We start from the raw sequence: 17,705 nt of genomic DNA on the forward strand, positions 1-17,705 counted from the left end.
TGTGCATGGTCACAACACAGTGTGCCCTGGAACTATCTCCTACAAAATCTGCTTGATGTCCCCTGGAAACATAAGAGGTTGCCTTCTACTAAGCTAGATCATTTGTCTGTCTAGCTTGCTCTTGCCTACACCAAGAGTAGCTACCACAATGTCCTTCAATTCCCATCAGTCCCACCTAGCATGTGCAATGGTCAGGAATAATGGAAGATGTAATCCACCCACATCTGGAGAGAACTACATTGGTCTACACTGACCAGCAACAGATTTCAGGTCTTTTAGATACTACCCAGGAGATGCCACACACAAAACCTGGGACTTTTTGCATGCAAAGCAAGTGCCCTTCCCCTTATGCTTCCTTCAAAGATCTTCTCATATTCCACCTTTTCTAACTGCTCCCCCAAAGTTCCCATGCTCTAATGCAGAAGTGGCTAACCTCCAGCCATGGCGCCCAAAGACTCCACTAATTTTGGCAGCTGTGGAGCAAAGAAATTAGCACCAGGGTAGATGGACATGGTTAAATCTCTCCACCCAGCCCAGGCCCTGTTGAGAATACAGTTGTCCCTTTCCTACATTCCTATTCCTGATAGGGATGCAAATTGCCTCCTAGCTGCACAGAACAGCTAAGGAGGAGGATGACCTGTATGCCCTATATCTGTGTTTGCATGTGTGGATGCAAGAGTGTGTGGTGATTATACCCAGCACTGGTATGTGGAGTGTTGCCCAAGGGTGAATACACCATTTGGGCAAAAAAAAAAAAGTTACAGTAGAACAGAGGTGACTAAAGTCTGTAACCAGACCTAAGTACTAGACCAGCCCAAGAGATTTTATTGTCTAGGGCGAAATGGTGCCAACTTCTCAAGATGATTGAGAGGGGCCAACACAATATCCTGATGTTGCACAACATCATGAGGAGCCAGGGGTTGGAGCCAAATGTAATCTGAATTTTGAGGGGGCCTGACTGGCACCTATGGTCTCTTCCTATTCCATGTAGGGGGGGAAAACTGACCAGACTGGTAGTTGAATCTTACTGGTAGTATGACTATCTTATGCTATCTTAGGAGGTGCAGGGGAGACATTGCCCTGTCTCCAATACCGCATCGCTCTTCATAATGGCATGGCTGTCATTTAAATAAAAGTTGCTGGCAATCAGAGTTGGGGGACACAAGGAAAGCGCTGCTGGAGTAGGCCAGTGGCCCATTGAGTCCAGCATTCTGTTCGCACAGTGGCCAACCAGAGGCTTATGGGAAGCCTGAAAGCAGGGTTTGATCACAATAAGACTCTTCCCCCATTTGAGATTCCCAGAAACTGGCATCTAGAGGCATGCCCGTTCTGGCTTCCCATGGGAATCTGGTTGGCCACTGCGAAAACAGCATGTTGGACAGCAAGCCTTTGGCTGGATCCAACAGGGCCCGGATGTTCTCATTCTACCTGTAACTGAAATAATAGCCCATCTCTCCCCCCCCCCCAATTTACCACCTGCCTCTGTTTTCCTCCCTTTCCTCCACAGCTTCCCCTGTTTCATATTCTAGATACATAAGCCCCTTAAGGCAGGAACTTTTCTTCCTCTGTCATAAAAGAATCTAAAATGCATTGTGAGTCCCTGTCTAGTCTTCAGGAATGAAGCTAATGTGTTTCTCAGTATCTTTTTTTTATTAATGTGTGGGTTTTCCACATTTTAATGCCTTTTTTATGCTTTGTTACATGTCCTTAAACAGCTCTTCCATTTGCAAGCTAGTAAAGAAGAAGGTGAGAATGTGAAAGAAGCACTTAATCCCAAATTTAAACAGGCTGTTTTCTGTGGGTGTAGTCTTAGGCAGACCTAGTCATCGATTCGTAAGTGTAGTTTGGCAGCAGCATATATATTTGTGCATATATGAAAATTTGCAAGAGTTCTGCTTACCTTTAACTGTAACCATTTGTAAGAATACTGCTCACCTTTAACAGTACGTAACACTGTGTTGCTCATGGCACTAACCCACCGCTCAGGCAGACCCAACAGCATGGTACCACAGCCAGTGGGAGACACAGCAGCCTCTTTCAGCAACTGGGGAATTTTGAATCTGGTTTGCCTGCAAACTGATCAATAACAGATGGATCCAGAGATTGGGACACTCAGGGAGTGGAGCCACAGAGCTGACTGAGTCCCTTGGGGACTTCATTCAGGTCCACTCCCACTTGTCACTTCAGTCATCAGATCTTCCACCCACCCTCCCTGGAGTTGGGCTACTCATCACTGGGGGTAGTGTGCGTTTTGACCTTGTCCACAGAATGGACACTCACTCTTTCCCCGGTGGGCATTGGTTGAGGACCATCCTCTCTCCACCTCCTTCCTGGCAGTTGGACCCGCATGGTTGCCATGGCACAGCCTTGGGGGCATGACTGCCTGGCCAGAGAGCCAGGTTTTTTAAATAGTTTCACCAGTTTAAGTTTGTGGTGTAGATGCTCCTGGTGTCCAAATCTGCACAGACAGGAGAAGAATATCTTTAATACCAACCAAGGGGGTTGCAACTGCTACCTTCGATCCTCAAAGAAGAATCATAGAATCATAGAGTTGGAAGAGACCACAAGGGCCATCCAGTCCAACCTCCTGCCAAGCAGGAAACACCATCAAAGCATTCCTGACATATGCCTGTCCAGCCTCCGCTTAAAGACCTCCAAAGAAGGAGACTCTACCACACTCCTTGGCAGCAAATTCCACTGCTGAACAGCTCTTACTTAATGTTTAGGTGGAATCTTCTTTCTTGTAGTTTGAATTCATTGCTCCATGTCCGCTTCTCTGGAGCAGCAGAAAACTATCTTTCTCCCTCCTCTATATGACTTCCTTTTATATATTTGAACATGGCTATCATATCACTCCTTAACCTTCTCTTCTCCAGGCTAAACATACCCAGCTCCTTAAGCCGTTCCTCATAAGGCATCGTTTCCAGGCCTTTGACCATTTTGGTTGCCCTCTTCTGGACACGTTCCAGCTTGTCAGTATCCTTCTTGAACTGTGGTGCCCAGAACTGGACACAGTACTCCAGGTGAGGTCTGACCAGAGCAGAATACAGTGGTACTATTACTTCCCTTGATCTAGATACTATACTCCTATTGATGCAGCCCAGAATTGCATTGGCTTTTTTAGATAAGAGCTGGATCTTATGAAATGGAGCCTCGATAACCTAGCATTCTGCATTATAGTGCAGCTATCAAATATTCCAAAGTCTTGTCGAAAATGCCCTCGTTTCATTGTTTCTAGCTTGCAACAGACGGCAATGTTTTTCGCAAGCTCCACCTGGGGAATACTTACAGCAGAGGTCATGATTATTTTAACTTCCAAATCATTTATTTGTACCCATCAAGGGTTCCCTGAAAAGCCACGCAGAGCTACTGAAGTGACAAGTAATACCCATTAACCCACGAGTGTAATATTTCACTCTGCTCTTTCTCGGCATCTTTTTAAGGTTTATGACAGCATCTGAAGAGACAGATGGCACGGCGCTAGTATCACTCAAAATGAGAAAGGGAGTACACCAAACTACTAAAGGGTGAATAAATTAGGTTCATGCAAATGCTTCACAAAGGCTGCAGTTTAAGGGAAAGGAAAGGAAAGGAAATGGAGAGGAGGCCTCCTGAACAGCAGTGTGTTTGCTAGGTGCTTGCTAAGGAAGAGCTGTAGACCAGCATGCAGAAAGCTCCAGGTGTCTCCAACTAGATCTGGGAGACACTCTGCAGAGCCAACAAGACTCCGTTTGACAGATCACTGGTGTGACAACTTGGCACAACACAGGTTCCTATATGCCATTATAAATCTATGTGCCATTATAAATAACAGACTTAAATCAGACATGTGAAGAATTGTGTAGATGTGAGTTTGTGGAAGCACAGAGCACAGGAAGTGACAATATTAGGCTAATTAGGACTATAGTGGATGGACGAGAGGTCAGGAGTGAAAGGTAGATTTCAGAGCGAGTTGCTGAGGATCTTTCTCTAAACTACAGAAGAAACAAAAGGGTTGTATTGGTTTGTTTTCCAGCCCCTAAATTCAACTACCTTTGCTCAGGCCTTTGATGACTATTAGCTCCTAGACTAGCTTTTAAGATGTAGTCAACTATGTGAATGGCTGCCATTTTTATGGGCTTCCCTGCTCACGTTTTCTCATATTATTGTGCAGAATGATGCTGTTGTAATTGTTCTCAATTTGTTTTTTAGGTTTTTTTTTTACCCCACCCTGGGATCACTTGTGATTAAGACCAGGCTGGAAACATTTAAAAGAAATGAAAAATACAAATGATCAGATGGATGAATGTTGCAAATTCCTTTTGCCAACTCCCTTGTTTATTTCAACATATACCTTAAAATGTTTTTTGAGCTCAGATGTGCCAAAGCAGTTGGTAATAATTCTGAGGCAACCCAGTGGGGGGGAAGACAGGGGCACCATTGCTATCCATAGTGTAAATATTTGTTTTGAAGATTGTACTTAATAAAGTTGTGTAGCATTTGATTGTCTCATCTGTCCATCTTAACCACTATGGTAGAATGTATTTACCTTTCAAGATTGAAAATGTAATTGGTTAGATTTTGGGGGTTGTTATTTGGATTAGGGTCAGATTGGAAAGGCTGAACTTTGATTAACTTAATATGCTTGTCTGTATAACAAAAGAAGACCCCAATTTTACTGCACCCCCCCAAACACATACAAAGATCCTCTTTATATGTCTCATAGCTGCCAAGTTATCCCTTTTTTAAAGGGATTTTCCCTTATGCTGAATAGGCTTCCTCGCGAGAAAAGGGAAAACTTGGCAGCTATGATATGTCTGTGCCATCATAGAGGAAACAGCCAACTCTTTTCCACAGCCACTCCTCCGATTAGGAATGGGGAACTAATTCAATTCAGTTCACATTTAAAGGTGAACTTGCCAAATTTGCACTTTCGGAAACAATATGCAACCCAACTTACAATGCACATTTCTCTATCTGTTGCAATGCAATACTCCAACCAAGTAATGTGTACAGAGATGCATATACTGGGGTAAAGTGTACATGCATTGGTGAAAATGTCACAAATATGCATTACATTGAGGAAAATTGCTTTGCGAATAATGTATATTAGGCCAAATTATACCCCCCCCCCCAAAAAAAGTATCTATTTACACTAAAATTCTGATTAATTTTCATAAGAACTTTTTCAAATAAAAACAACAACCACTAACTGGTGTGGAACAGTAGAGAACTGAACTGAAAATTTTGGACAACTGTCAGGGCGCCTGGGTGCTTCAGACGAGTAAGAGGCTCCAAACTCCGTAGCTGGTTTTTACAGAGCTTTATTATATACATATGTAGAGCACAGAGCTAAAAGGTCCATGACTGTTCAATCCGAGTCAGAATCCGGAAGTGCTGCTCAGCGGGACTTTCTCCAGCAAAGTATCCTTGGCGCCCTAAATCTCCTCTTTTGCTCCCGGTGCTTCCCCCTTCCCCCCTGTGTAACTGGGGGGTGGGGGTGGATGGACAACATTTCCCTCCCCTCCTCAGCTGCTCAGTTACTTCTCCCCAGAAACCTTCCCTTCCGTGGTGTTGCGCTCTGACGCTCCAGACACCTCCTGTGGTGGCTCTGAGTCGGCAGCATCCCTCTCCTCCTGGACCATCTTGCTGGGGTCTTCCCTGTCTGAGAGCCCTAGCACCGCTCGGCTGGGCTCTCCGCTGACCCCTGGTGGTGATCCCCTGACAAAACAGTTAAAACACTAAAAAGATTTTTTCCAAGGATATAATTTTTTTAAAAAAAGCAATTTAAAAGAAGAAGCCCTCTCTGCTGAGCAGCACCAGCAGTCCTTATAAAACCTGGCCCCACCCTGGACCAGGTGGATAGAGGCAGCAGCAGGGCCCTCAGGCTCTCAGCAGGGTGGATGGTGGCTGCTTTGTCCATCCACCCCTCTACCTCCCAACCGCAGATCTCAGGTGGTAGTTTAATTTGAAGGCCATCCTTGAAGGTCGATTCTCAAAAACACCATACCAGAATTGACTATGTCCCTGCGGAGTTGACAGCGTGGAGACTGTATCACATGTACTCATGTCCTGTCCCCTATATAAAGACCTTAGGGATGAGATCATCACACCGCTGGTATCCGCCATTTCGGGCCACCCATCTGAGGATATACTGTTTTTCCTCCTGGCAGACCAGACTGCCCAGACAACAGAGAAGGTAGCCTGATTTACTGAGAGGGCCATGAGACTGAGGGCCGCCAGCTGAAGGACAATAGCACCTCCTGTGAGAACATATAATTAAGATCTCATCTGTTTCATTTTAATTGTGTTATGCTGAATCCCGAGACAGCACATTTTATTGTTATATATAGCATTTTTTCTTTTTTCTTTCCTTTTTTACCAGGTTATGTAATATGAATCCTTTGTTGCAATGGCCTGTAGGCCACACAAATAAATAAAGTTTTACTTACTTACTTACTTACTTACTTACTAGTTTAATTTGTGTCTTTGGTCTCTGTCTCAGCTTGGTCTGAGGGAAGTCTGCCTTTTCCTTGCCAGAATGGAATCCACCCCCCTGGGCATGCGGAAGAATGTTGCCTTCTCATCTATCATTTTGAAGCCTTTGATTTTAGGATTTATATCAAGAGTTCTTTCTTTTTTTTATTTCAAGGCAGCTAGTTCCCTGCTTGCTTTATATTGAATGCTTTGGATAAATATCTTAGGGCGCTGCTTGGTGAGCGCTTTGTTGAACATTCACCTTGGTTTTGAGGTAGATTAGATGGCACTGACTGTTTAGTGAGCATTCATTCCAAATTGTCTGCAGAAAGGTTAGATGATGGCGCATCAAAACAGGAGTCATCCTGTGCTTTCCAGAACAATCCTTTTGGGGAAGCAAGTTTGTTGCTAAAGTTCCCCAATCAGCTATAACCGTGCAACCTGACTTTGCTGGTATGTGATTGAATTCCACCTGAAAATATTGACATTCTGGAAGTCTTGTAGCTGAGTAACAAGAAGGGCCAGTCCAAGATATTTGGTGCTTGAGATGAACCACAAACATGTGCCTTCCTTCCTCGCCAATGCTACCAAAAAAAAATACACAAGTAATCATGAAGGAGGGGACAGACCAGCAATTGAACAAAATACCATCATAGCTATGCTAAATTTGGGGGCTACTCTCAGTTTGTATAAATGAATAAATCAGAGGGTGTAATGAGAACTGAAAATAATGGCTTCTTAAATTATTTTGCAATATTTTCTCTCTTTTTTTGCATTAAATGTTTCTCTCCTCCCCCTTTCCCCCTGACCTTGCTTTCATTATTCCTAATAGAGACTCAAGGAGCTGAAACAAAGGGAGTTTGCCCGAAATGTAGCTTCCAAATCAAGAAAAGATGAAAGGAAGCAAGAAAAAGCCCTTCAACGCTTACACAAGTTAGCTGAACTGAGAAAAGAAGCTGTGTGGTGAGTGAAAAGTTATTGAAAGGTAAAAAGTACAGGGAAAGGGGGAAGAGTATTCCAGATGACATGATATGGCAGAATGCTTCGTGACTATTAAGATCTCGAACCAGAACAAAGTAGCTATATATTTTTGGTACTCTCTGAACTGTATGTTGCAATTAGATGTGACACCATGCAAAGAAATAAATGTTTTAACATTACTTTTTCAACAGAGCTAAAATGACAAGTATTTGAGTTAAAAACATGTCCTATATATATTTAATAAATCAGGTTTAGCAGTAGAAAACATTAGGAAACTAGGTCAGTCATTTGAATTTTGACAGGACACCACTGATGAGGAAAGGAATACGCTGGCTTGCTGCTAGTCTGCGCAATATTGCACAACCCAGTCCAATTGTGTAGTATTCATTCTGAAATTTGGGTCCTATTCTGCTTTAAGCAGCTTATTGATAGCAAATGACACATTGATCACAAAGGTTGCTGATTCAGGGACTTCACATACCAGCAACTGAGGAAGTGGAATAATAGAGCTGTAGCCAACGCTGTCATTCTGCTCGTACAGTAGAGTTCCATTTGCACAACAAGACTTCTCTTTCATCTACTCTCACCTGCACACATAAAAACGTGCTGGATCAGGCCCAAGGCCCATCTCGTCCAGCATCCTGTTCTCACAGTGAGCAACTAGATGCCCATAGGGGGCCCCTTCCAGCGCATGGTTTTGTTTTGTTTTGATTTGTTGGGAGGCACAGGAACAGGGGAGGAAGAGGAAGTCCCATTGTGCAAGCAGATATGAACTTAGCTTTTTCAAAGTCAAATCACTGGACACTTTAGCCCAATGTTGTCTACTCTGATGGACTACAGGTCTACAGAGTCTCTGGCAGAGATCCATCCCACCACCTGCTACCTGGTGATATTATCACAGAATCGTAGAACTGTAGAGTTGGAAGGGACACCAGGGGCCATCTAGTCCAAGCCCCTGCAGTGCAGGAATCTCAGCTAAAGCATCCATGACAGATGGCCATCCAACCTCTGCTTAAAAACCTCCAAGGAAGGAGAGTCCACAGCCTCCTGCAGAAAGAGGAGGTACCAGTGATTGAGTCAAAACCTGCAAAGGAATTTGCCCATGTGGAAAAAAATCTTCAAGGTCCCAGGGGAATAGTGGGTGCTACAGTGTGAAGATGCTAAGCACTGTAGACTGATGGCAGAACATCCCTAATTTTCCCTCCCCCTGCCCAACCCTCAATCAGTACTACTGGCAACATGCAGAGTAACAAGCAGATGATCTGGTCCAACATCAGGGATGTCACACATTTTTATCATTGGTAGCCTCTCTGCATCCTTTATCACTAGTAGCTCTCCATCTTTCATCTCATGGGACAGTTTGCAAACACGCATATTGCTCTCCCATCTGGGATTGCATGAAGCCATTGTAGACATCAAAATATGTGTAGTGGCAATATAAGGATATGCTGGGTGGGAAGAACGAAGTCAAACATTTTACTGCATTAAGCAACAGCTTCTCAGTGTCAGAAACCATATATACTATGGAAATGGCAAGCAGACGGCCCCTTATGGCTGCTGATGTATGTCACACTTTAAATGTGCAATTCGTGTCACAACTTTTATTGAGGTGTGCTCACACATTCAAACTGCTAATAGCATTTACTTCATCACCACAAATCATTGCTCTTAGCACATTCTAAATTATTTGGCTGCCATTATGAAGTATTTTCCTGTTGCACTGACAGGCAATTATGCGTGATGACTAAAGTCCTATATTTTCCTTCATTTCTGACGTTTTTAAAAACAATAAGCATGGGGTTTTTTAGTGGACTTCCAAGTGAAGAGATCTGAATTCTCATGCAAAACTGCTCTGAGATTTACTGCATTGATAAGAAAGAATAGCTCTCTAAGACATAGCCAATAACATACCATACCTCACAACCAGGTGGAGCACTGACAAAAAATAATCTGTAAGGCTGGAGTATCCAGCAATGCATTCTCCAGATGTTGTCCAGGTGCCATCAGACCCAGACAGCATAGCCAATGGTCAAGGATGATGGGAGTTGTAGTACCACAACATCTGACTGGAGGTCACCCCTAACCCTGATTTAAGAGAGATGTCATTTGACCACTTTTTCAAGAATATAGATCCGAGAATTGAGAATTTGGGTTATCAAGTGTTAGTTGTAATTCCTATGAATTATGTACCCCCTTTTTACACCTTTGACAGTTATCACATCCATTTCACAGGTTGGCAACTGACGCTGAGGTATACTCACAGATAGCCACTTTGCTGTGCAGGGCCTTGAATCTAAATTTCCCAAGACCTTTTCCCAAATCCTGCCTGCCAGCCTATACTTCTTAAGGGCAACTTTTTTCCCTCAACAGAACTGACTAATAACCCCCTGAAAATAGTAACTTTTCATGTTTCCAATTAATGGGTGGCATGACTTAAGGGATATCCTTAAGATATCCCTTTACATCATCATCACCACCACCACCACCACCACCATCCTTGCTCTATGGTTGCATTCAGCACCCCTACTCCCCTCAATTCTGGATTTGAAGAATAACCCATATTTGTAGATAAAGCAATTAATCACAGAAAGGCAAAATGAGTGACCTTCTAGTCTTCTTCCAGACCCAAGACTCTGTAATGAATTGGCTGCAGACCGTGAGCAATTCAAACTAGAAATAATTTAAGCCCTGTAGGTTACTGTACAGCTGAAACAATTTAAATCCGAAAACTCTGATTTAGCATGTTGCCGGTTGGGGTGTGTGTTATTATTATTTTACCCTTACTCCTCAGGCCTTTGTAACCTTTAAATAACTCACAGCCAGAGGTCCATATCCAACTCCTCTTGCTGTGCTAATGATCACATTATACCTAATGGTATATTTATTAATGGCGGTGCTTCGAAGAGAGAGGAGGACAATGGATCAGCCGATGTGTATACATATCTGAAATTGCAAGCTGGCCCCCTGGGGTGCTGTAGACATTCAGATACTGCTATAAATGTTTTAGAAATACAGCTAAGAGCTCTACATGCTACATCAGAGAAAATGCAAACCTGTCTGGTATAGGGTGGCTGTGCTCGGAGAGCAACTATTTAAAATGACCATGGGGGGTTCCATACTTATCTTCACTCAACAACTCGTGTGTCAAATAAGATGTGTTTAAAAGTCATTCCAAAATTGCTAGCGCAACATGCATTCCCAAAATGTCGTTAAAAACGCAGGGGGGGGGGGTTGCTGATCAGTGGCAAGGGCCATGCTTTGCATACACAAAGCTGCAAGTTCCGTTGTAAGCATTTCCGACGAAATGATCAAGGATAGCAAGACTGTCTGAGAGGCCCTGGAGAGCTGCTGTCAGTTGGGCTTTCCACCAAATTGCACACAAAGTGAAATTTGAGACAAATGCAGAAGATCTTGTTCAGTCAAAAGATCTGAAGACGTTTCGAGGGAAGCTAAAATAATTCTGGCAGGTGGGGTTTTATAGAGTAGGGAAAGTAGTGCCCTATCCTAGGCATGGTGCTTTGGCTCTCTATTATAGAGAGTTCTGTGCCATATGATGTCCAAGTGTCCCTATTTTCCAGGGACAGTCCCTGATTTACAGAAGCTGTCCCAGTTTCTGATTTGATCCCAGAATGTCCCACTTTTTCTTCGGATGCCCCTATTTTCATCAGAGAAATGTTGGACAGCATGCTGTACAAATTAAATATTAAAGAGATGTTGACATATAATTTATACCAAGCCCCCCAACCCCTACTCATACACACATCCAGAAAGGAGACTTGAGGCATAGAACAGGTTAAAGGTTCTATTTCTTAAAATGTTAACAGACTGGAGGATGTGCATTCCAAGCAAACAAGTCAACCCATAATAATAATAATAATAATAATAATAATAATAATAATAATAATAATAATAATTTATTATTTATACCCTGCCCATCTGGCTGGGTTTCCCCAACCACTCTGGGTGGCTTCCAAATGAATATTAAAAACATCTTGTGCAACCCAATCAAACAAATTCAGATTTAACAGACAGGTGAGGACTTTGTCAAACTCTGATAGGTAAATCCTCACCCACTCCTCCCCACTCTGGACATAAGCTGCAGCCTTGCACTGTGGCTCCCCAGCTAAGGTCAGTGAATAAAAGACTCCCTCCTCATCAGAAAAACCCTGTGTATGGTCCCCACAAGTGCACCCAGACCCCACGGTGCAGCAATCACCTATGTGTGTACTCCAGGCCCCAAGGGACACTCCTCCAAGCCCTCTAAGCACAATGTAGCAGCTGGTCCCTGAACAGTGTCCCTAGCCCAATACTGCCTCCATAAACCTAGGATTTGCACCCGGCTTTCTTACCTACCCAGACTCAATGCCATACTGGCAGGCAAGCCACACCTCTCCCTGAATGCCAATCAAATTTACTCAACAGTGTGAAATGTGTGGGGGAAGAGAGGCCCTAAGCGGAAAAAAAAATCCTACTCAGCTCTGGGGGATTAGCCTATAATGCCAATATTGCATAAAGGGTACCAATGGGCAAACAGGAGGGGGTTTGGAGCAGGAGCCACTTTAAAAACCCCTTCCAGACCACCTCCTATTTGCCCACTGATACCATGTGACCAAGCCCCTCTCCCCTCCCCATGGGAGCAGCAGGCCTTGCATTGCTTTCTCGAAGGGAAGGGTGGGAGCAAGCATGCCCTGCAGAATTGCCAAACTGATGTTCACCAAAATATATATGCTTGTGAGACAACAAATCCCTAGTGTTTTGATTCACAGCTGATGCATGCAATATGGATTTTCATAAAGACAGAACATTTGCAAGAGAGCAACATTGAATTCCACCTTTATTGATCAGTGGGGAGAGAGGTGCTTACATGTAAAATAGGTCTGGTTCATTCACACATGTAGCATGTAGGTGCCATGTTCACTGAGAAATAGGTAGAAGTCCCAGGTTCACACACATACCTTCCACTGAACTTTCACCAAACATGAAGCCCCACTCATGTAAAGTACTGGTTTCCATTTCCCCAACCACAATGGACAGACAGCATTAATTTGGCGTACTTGCGTGTAGGGCTCTGTTCATGCTGAAGGTTCTCCCCATGGTAGTGGGAGACACTCCAGTCCAAGGCTGGCAGGGGGTGGGCCAGTGTGTGTGTGAACCAGGCAAAAAATTGCCATTACATTTCTCCTAAAGAGAAATTCAAGACAAAATTTGTCATTCCAGCATAATGGTGTGGAAGACCCATAGAAAACTTCCAGTTGCAATTCTGTCCTTGTCACTTTCAAATAATTGTCTAGTTCAGTGGTATAGATGTCTTCCTTACTTCTTTGTAAGAGAGGAAGAACAGAGCTGGAGAATAAATGACCAGAAAGAGACACTGTCTCCCCCCTCCCTTTGTTCTTTTTCTTTTTCGTTTGCAGAGAAGAGAACCACATCAGGCCATTGGCATCTGAATATGTGCTCATTTCCTCCCAGGATAGAAGAGTTCTAAGACCTATCTATTAATACATTTCTTCCATTTTAAAAAAAGAGGCATTGATTTAACCACAGTCTTAATTAGAACCTCAGAACTGTAAAGTTGGAAGGGACCCTGAGGATCATCTTGTGCAACCCTATGAATAGGCAGCTGTCCCATATGGGGGTTGAACCTGCAGCCTTGCTGTTCTCAGCATACTCTAACCACCTGAGCTTATCTAGTCCATGCTTTGGCAAAGGGCCTTGTGCCAACTCTAGAGACCACTGCCTGGGTTCATCCTCCTCCTTCTCCCTCCTGTTGTTGCCTCCCCTCTCCAGCAAGCAGTGAAAGAAGGAGCAGTGGCTTTCAATCTCCCTTTGGGCAGCTGCACATAGTGAGCCCTAAGAAAGGCAAGAAATTGGGGGAAGCAGCAAGAGAGCAAAAGACAGACTCGGGGAAAGGTAGTTCCCACTAGACCAGGTTCCTCCTAGACACTTGAGCAGTGGCGGAGGAAGGGGGGCAGGGGGCGGTCTGCACCAGGTGCCATCTCTAAGAAGGCAACCCACGAGGGGCTTGCCACCACCGCTCGCTGCTGCAATCCCATTGCAATCCATACGGCGCTCGAGCAGAGCTGTCAGGAAACCACCCGGTGTCACATGCGCACACATCGTGCGTGCAGCGCATGCTACATACGGCGCATGCACATGCATTGCCGGGAGGTTTGCCCTGCCCCCACACACCCCGCACCGGGTGCCGGTTACCCTTCCTTCGCCCCTGCACTTGAGCAGACATTGATGGTGCTACAAACCAAATATAAGCCTATTTTGGCATTAAGCAGTATATTCATGATAATGATGGTAGCAATTGAAACTCACGGGACCTACAGGAGAGTTGTGCACACAATTGCCTTCAGCTCCCAGGAAATGACAAATGCATGCGTATCTTTTGCCTGTAAAATGTCAGGATTGTGCTGTTTTTGGAAAGAAGACATTGTTACTGCACTGCTAGCTTTGCATTTCAAATGCTTCTGAACTGCATTTACAGAAAGTGTATTCTCGTTTTCTTTCAGTGCTCCAGGGAGTGGCCCTATGTTCAGATCCACAACAGTTACAGTCCGAGATAATTGTAATGAAATCCCTCCACGTGCCCTCATCGACTCGACTAAAAAGGAGCAAGAATTCAACTTTGCATTATTGCACAGCTCAAAGACGGTGGACAATGTTGCCTCTGTGGCTTCTTTCTCACCTGAAAATGCAAATAACAGCAAGCCGGACACTATCAAGCCTGGGGATCAAATGCAGGGGCTCCATGGGCATAAAGTGGGGTTCTCTTTTGCATTTCCTAAGAAAGCAGCAGTCAAGCTGGAATCATCAGCCGCTGCCTTCTATGAATACAATGATGAAACTTCATCTGAACATGGGCTTAGCAGAAGAAGCCGGTTTGTTCCTGGACCTTGTAACCTTCAGGTTTCACTGAATGACGAAATATCTCTATGTTCTGAGGAGAAACCTAATTCTATTGTTCCACTAATGGAAAAACATGCTGACGATTCTCTCCAAGTACAGGAACCACCAGATGAACCACCCAGTGAGGGAAACGTGATAAAGGAGGTCATGGAATTAAGATCTCCTGCTTCTCATTTGAAAGAACCTGGGCTTGGTGATTCGGAGGGCTTTTCTGTTACTGTAGATCCAGCTGCCTCGCCAGATGAAACATCACCCAAAGTTGCCCTTGGGAACAAAGCCCTCCCTGCAGAAAGTAATAGTGATGAGCCCAATGGTAATAAAAGCACAGGTCTCCCTGTGAATGAAGATTGTTTATCACAGCAGGATATCCAGGGGGAAAATGATCAGAACCTGAGCAGTGATTCACCAGCCGCTGAAGTTGAAATTAAAAAATGCTCATCGGATGGACTGATGCCAGCAAATTCTGAGGGGGAAACAGTAGCTTTTCCTTGTAAGCAAAATTCACAAAAAAGACATTGTGAGCCATTTGTTCCTGTGCTTAACAAACATGGGTCAACCATTCTTCAGTGGCCATCAGAAATGTTAACTTACACAAACACAGAGCCAGTCATTTCATACAGTTGTAATCCATTGTGTTTTGACTTTAGGTCGTCAAGATCAAATGAATGCCTCGAGAAAAGTAAACCTCAATCAAACCATGATTTGAGTTTAGACTGTCCAGGTAAATCTCTTTTAGCAAATGTTGATTGTGCATCTCACATTAACACACATCCATGCAATGATGAAAAATTAACTACAACGGATACTTCAGTGGCAGAGGTTTGTAGCCCCAACAAAAAACAAGATGCCCTAAGCCCAGATACTTTGTGGATGATTGGAGAAAATGCAAAATGCCATAATTCCTCAAAATGTATACATGAAAGCTCATCAGTCAATGAACAGCAAAACAAAGCCTGGATAAAAAGAACACATGAAAAGTGGTCTCACAAAAACAGGAAGAGGAAAAGAAGAAGAAAGCTATGCCATCACCATTATGAGGAGGAAATTACTGAGGCAGATATTAAAATTTCTCCCTTACTCGAACAGCAAAATAACTGTGCTGATGTTGATAAACATCCAAAACTTCATAATGCTCTGGAACAAGGCACTGGTGAAAATGGAATGGGAGATTCAGTTGTGGAACTCTTTCAGCAGACATCTGAAACTTTCCAAGTCAAGAACAGTGACTGTGGTGGGACATCCACACAGGTCCATGGAAACCAAAGTCTACATCCCACTTGCAACATAAAAGACAATAGGGAATTCTACACGAACACTAACCAAGTGTGGAGAAGGAGTAAATCAATTTCTCACAGACAATCAAATAAACCAGGTTCAAGTTCTGGAAGATGCAACTCAGTTCATTCTGGAGCATGTTGTAGTTGGAGAATCAGAAGATGTAGCAGTAGCCCAGACCATAAACATTTGGGACATTTTCCTGAAGAAAAATGTGTGAATCAATCACAGCCCACAAAGAGAGCCTATCATTCACTCACAGAAGAGCCAGAGAGGTCCCATAGGAAACGGAGACATCATATGTATTCTTGTTCATCAGATGAAAGTTCAAGTGCACTGACCTGTTTCTCAGAAGAGAATCTGAGGCAAACATGTAACTTAGCAGCACCTTGTAAACCTAAACGGAAACGAAGGAGAAAGAGAGCAAGAACTCAACATGCATTTAGAGAGAGGGCACCAAGAAGGAATGTCATTGCTGAGTCTCCTAAAAGGGTGTGCGCAATCAATAATTCCCTCAAACTATCTACTGAAGAAAACACAGAGCAAACGAAAACACCTTCCATCACAGATGATGCAAATGGTAGTATGGAACGAACAATCCAGTCAGTAGAAATTCAAACAGCTCCACAATCCGAAGATTTGCTTTCATTAGAAAATAGCAAAGGTTCAAACTCTTCCAGTACAGAGAAAACTACCTCTCTGGAGGAATCTACATTTTCTTCTTCTTCTGTTACCGAACACAGTGTTCCACCAGTGGTGAAACCCCAAAACATGCTAGAAGAAGGAGAAAAGCCGAGTGTTCCTGAAATGCAAGCTCCTAATAAAGTGCCCAGTCTTGAAAGAAACTTTGATCAGCCTCCTCCTAAGGCATATCTGTGTCATTATGAAGTGGCTGAGGCTATGCCCCAAGAGAAACTCAACCCATCAGTCAACGAGTGGCTACGGTATAACCCAGGTATATTTACTGCACCGCCCCCTTTGCCCTTTAAAGAAGCACATATGAACAGCCACACTTTTTTAACCACAGAGCAAATTCTTGCCCCCTTCACCTTGCCCGAACACACATTGTTTTTGCCTCCGGAAAGCCACGACAAGTTCAAAGATCTGCAATGCGAGGCCTACCACCAGATCTTCCAGCAAAACATGCTTGCTGGTAAGATGAAGCTGACCTTCCCTCCAGCTGCAGTCCAGCCTTCCAATCCCCCTCTGCAGCCCTTGCCTTTGCAGCAGCCTCTGTGCTCTACCTCGGTCACCACAATCCACCACACGGTTTTGCAACAGCATGCAGCAGCCGCAGCAGCAGCCGCAGCTGCTGCAGCAAGTACATTTAAGGTCCTTCAGCCTCACCAACAGTTTCTTTCCCAAGTCCCGGCTCTTTCACGGACACCTTTACCTCATCTGTCAGTCGGGCCAAGACTTTGCCCTGCAAGTCACACAGCCATCGTTGGCCCACCCCAACTGCCCCTCATTCCAGCTTCAGTTCTCCACCCAAGCCATTTGGCATTTTCCCCATTGCCCCACACACTGTTCCCCTCACTCCTGTCACCACATCCTGCAGTCATTCCTTTGCAGCCACTATTCTAGGTCCCATGAGGGGCTGTCAAACTAGAAGGACAAGTCTTCGATTGAAGATACCGTACATCAGCACTGTTCATCAGAACCATGGACAGATCACTCTACCAATAGACTGAGTTTAAGAGGTTGCAAGAGCCCTCTGATATAGAAGAATTTGCTATTGGTCTAAAAACGCAAATATTTATATGTAAAGTGCAGATTCATAATAAAATTAAAGCACTGAATAGTCTAATATTAATACAAACCATATATGTATAGATATAATAAATATATATATGTACGTATGTATGAAGATCATGTCTTAAAAGTATACTAACATGTATATAAAATATATTTATAGTACTGTAAGTTATGTTGTAAAGTATGCTCCTGGTTTTTTTAAGTATATTTGTGTATTCACACCTAAGTAATGTTTAGACAAAGCTGATGCACTATGTTTTGTACAACATCCCTTATAACCATAAATATAGTGAGAACTCTCTCTTGCAATAATTTCCTTTGTT

At 43.7% G+C, this 17,705-nt stretch overlaps 1 protein-coding gene across 1 annotated transcript in view; it reads left to right on the plus strand.

Moving 5' to 3' along the window:
* The window catches only part of ZNF804A (zinc finger protein 804A), a 68,381-nt gene that overhangs the window by 39,151 nt on the left and 11,525 nt on the right, over positions 1 to 17,705 (plus strand). The window contains exons 3-4 of the mRNA XM_088675887.1: positions 7,289 to 7,419; positions 13,956 to 16,948. Of these exons, the coding sequence (XP_088532013.1) occupies positions 7,289 to 7,419; positions 13,956 to 16,948 (3,124 nt within the window). The remainder of the gene's footprint in view (positions 1 to 7,288; positions 7,420 to 13,955; positions 16,949 to 17,705) is intronic.

The sequence above is a fragment of the Zootoca vivipara genome, chromosome 1, assembly GCF_965207765.1.
Source record: "Zootoca vivipara chromosome 1, rZooViv2.hap1.1, whole genome shotgun sequence".
NCBI classification, from domain to species: Eukaryota; Metazoa; Chordata; class Lepidosauria; order Squamata; family Lacertidae; genus Zootoca; species Zootoca vivipara.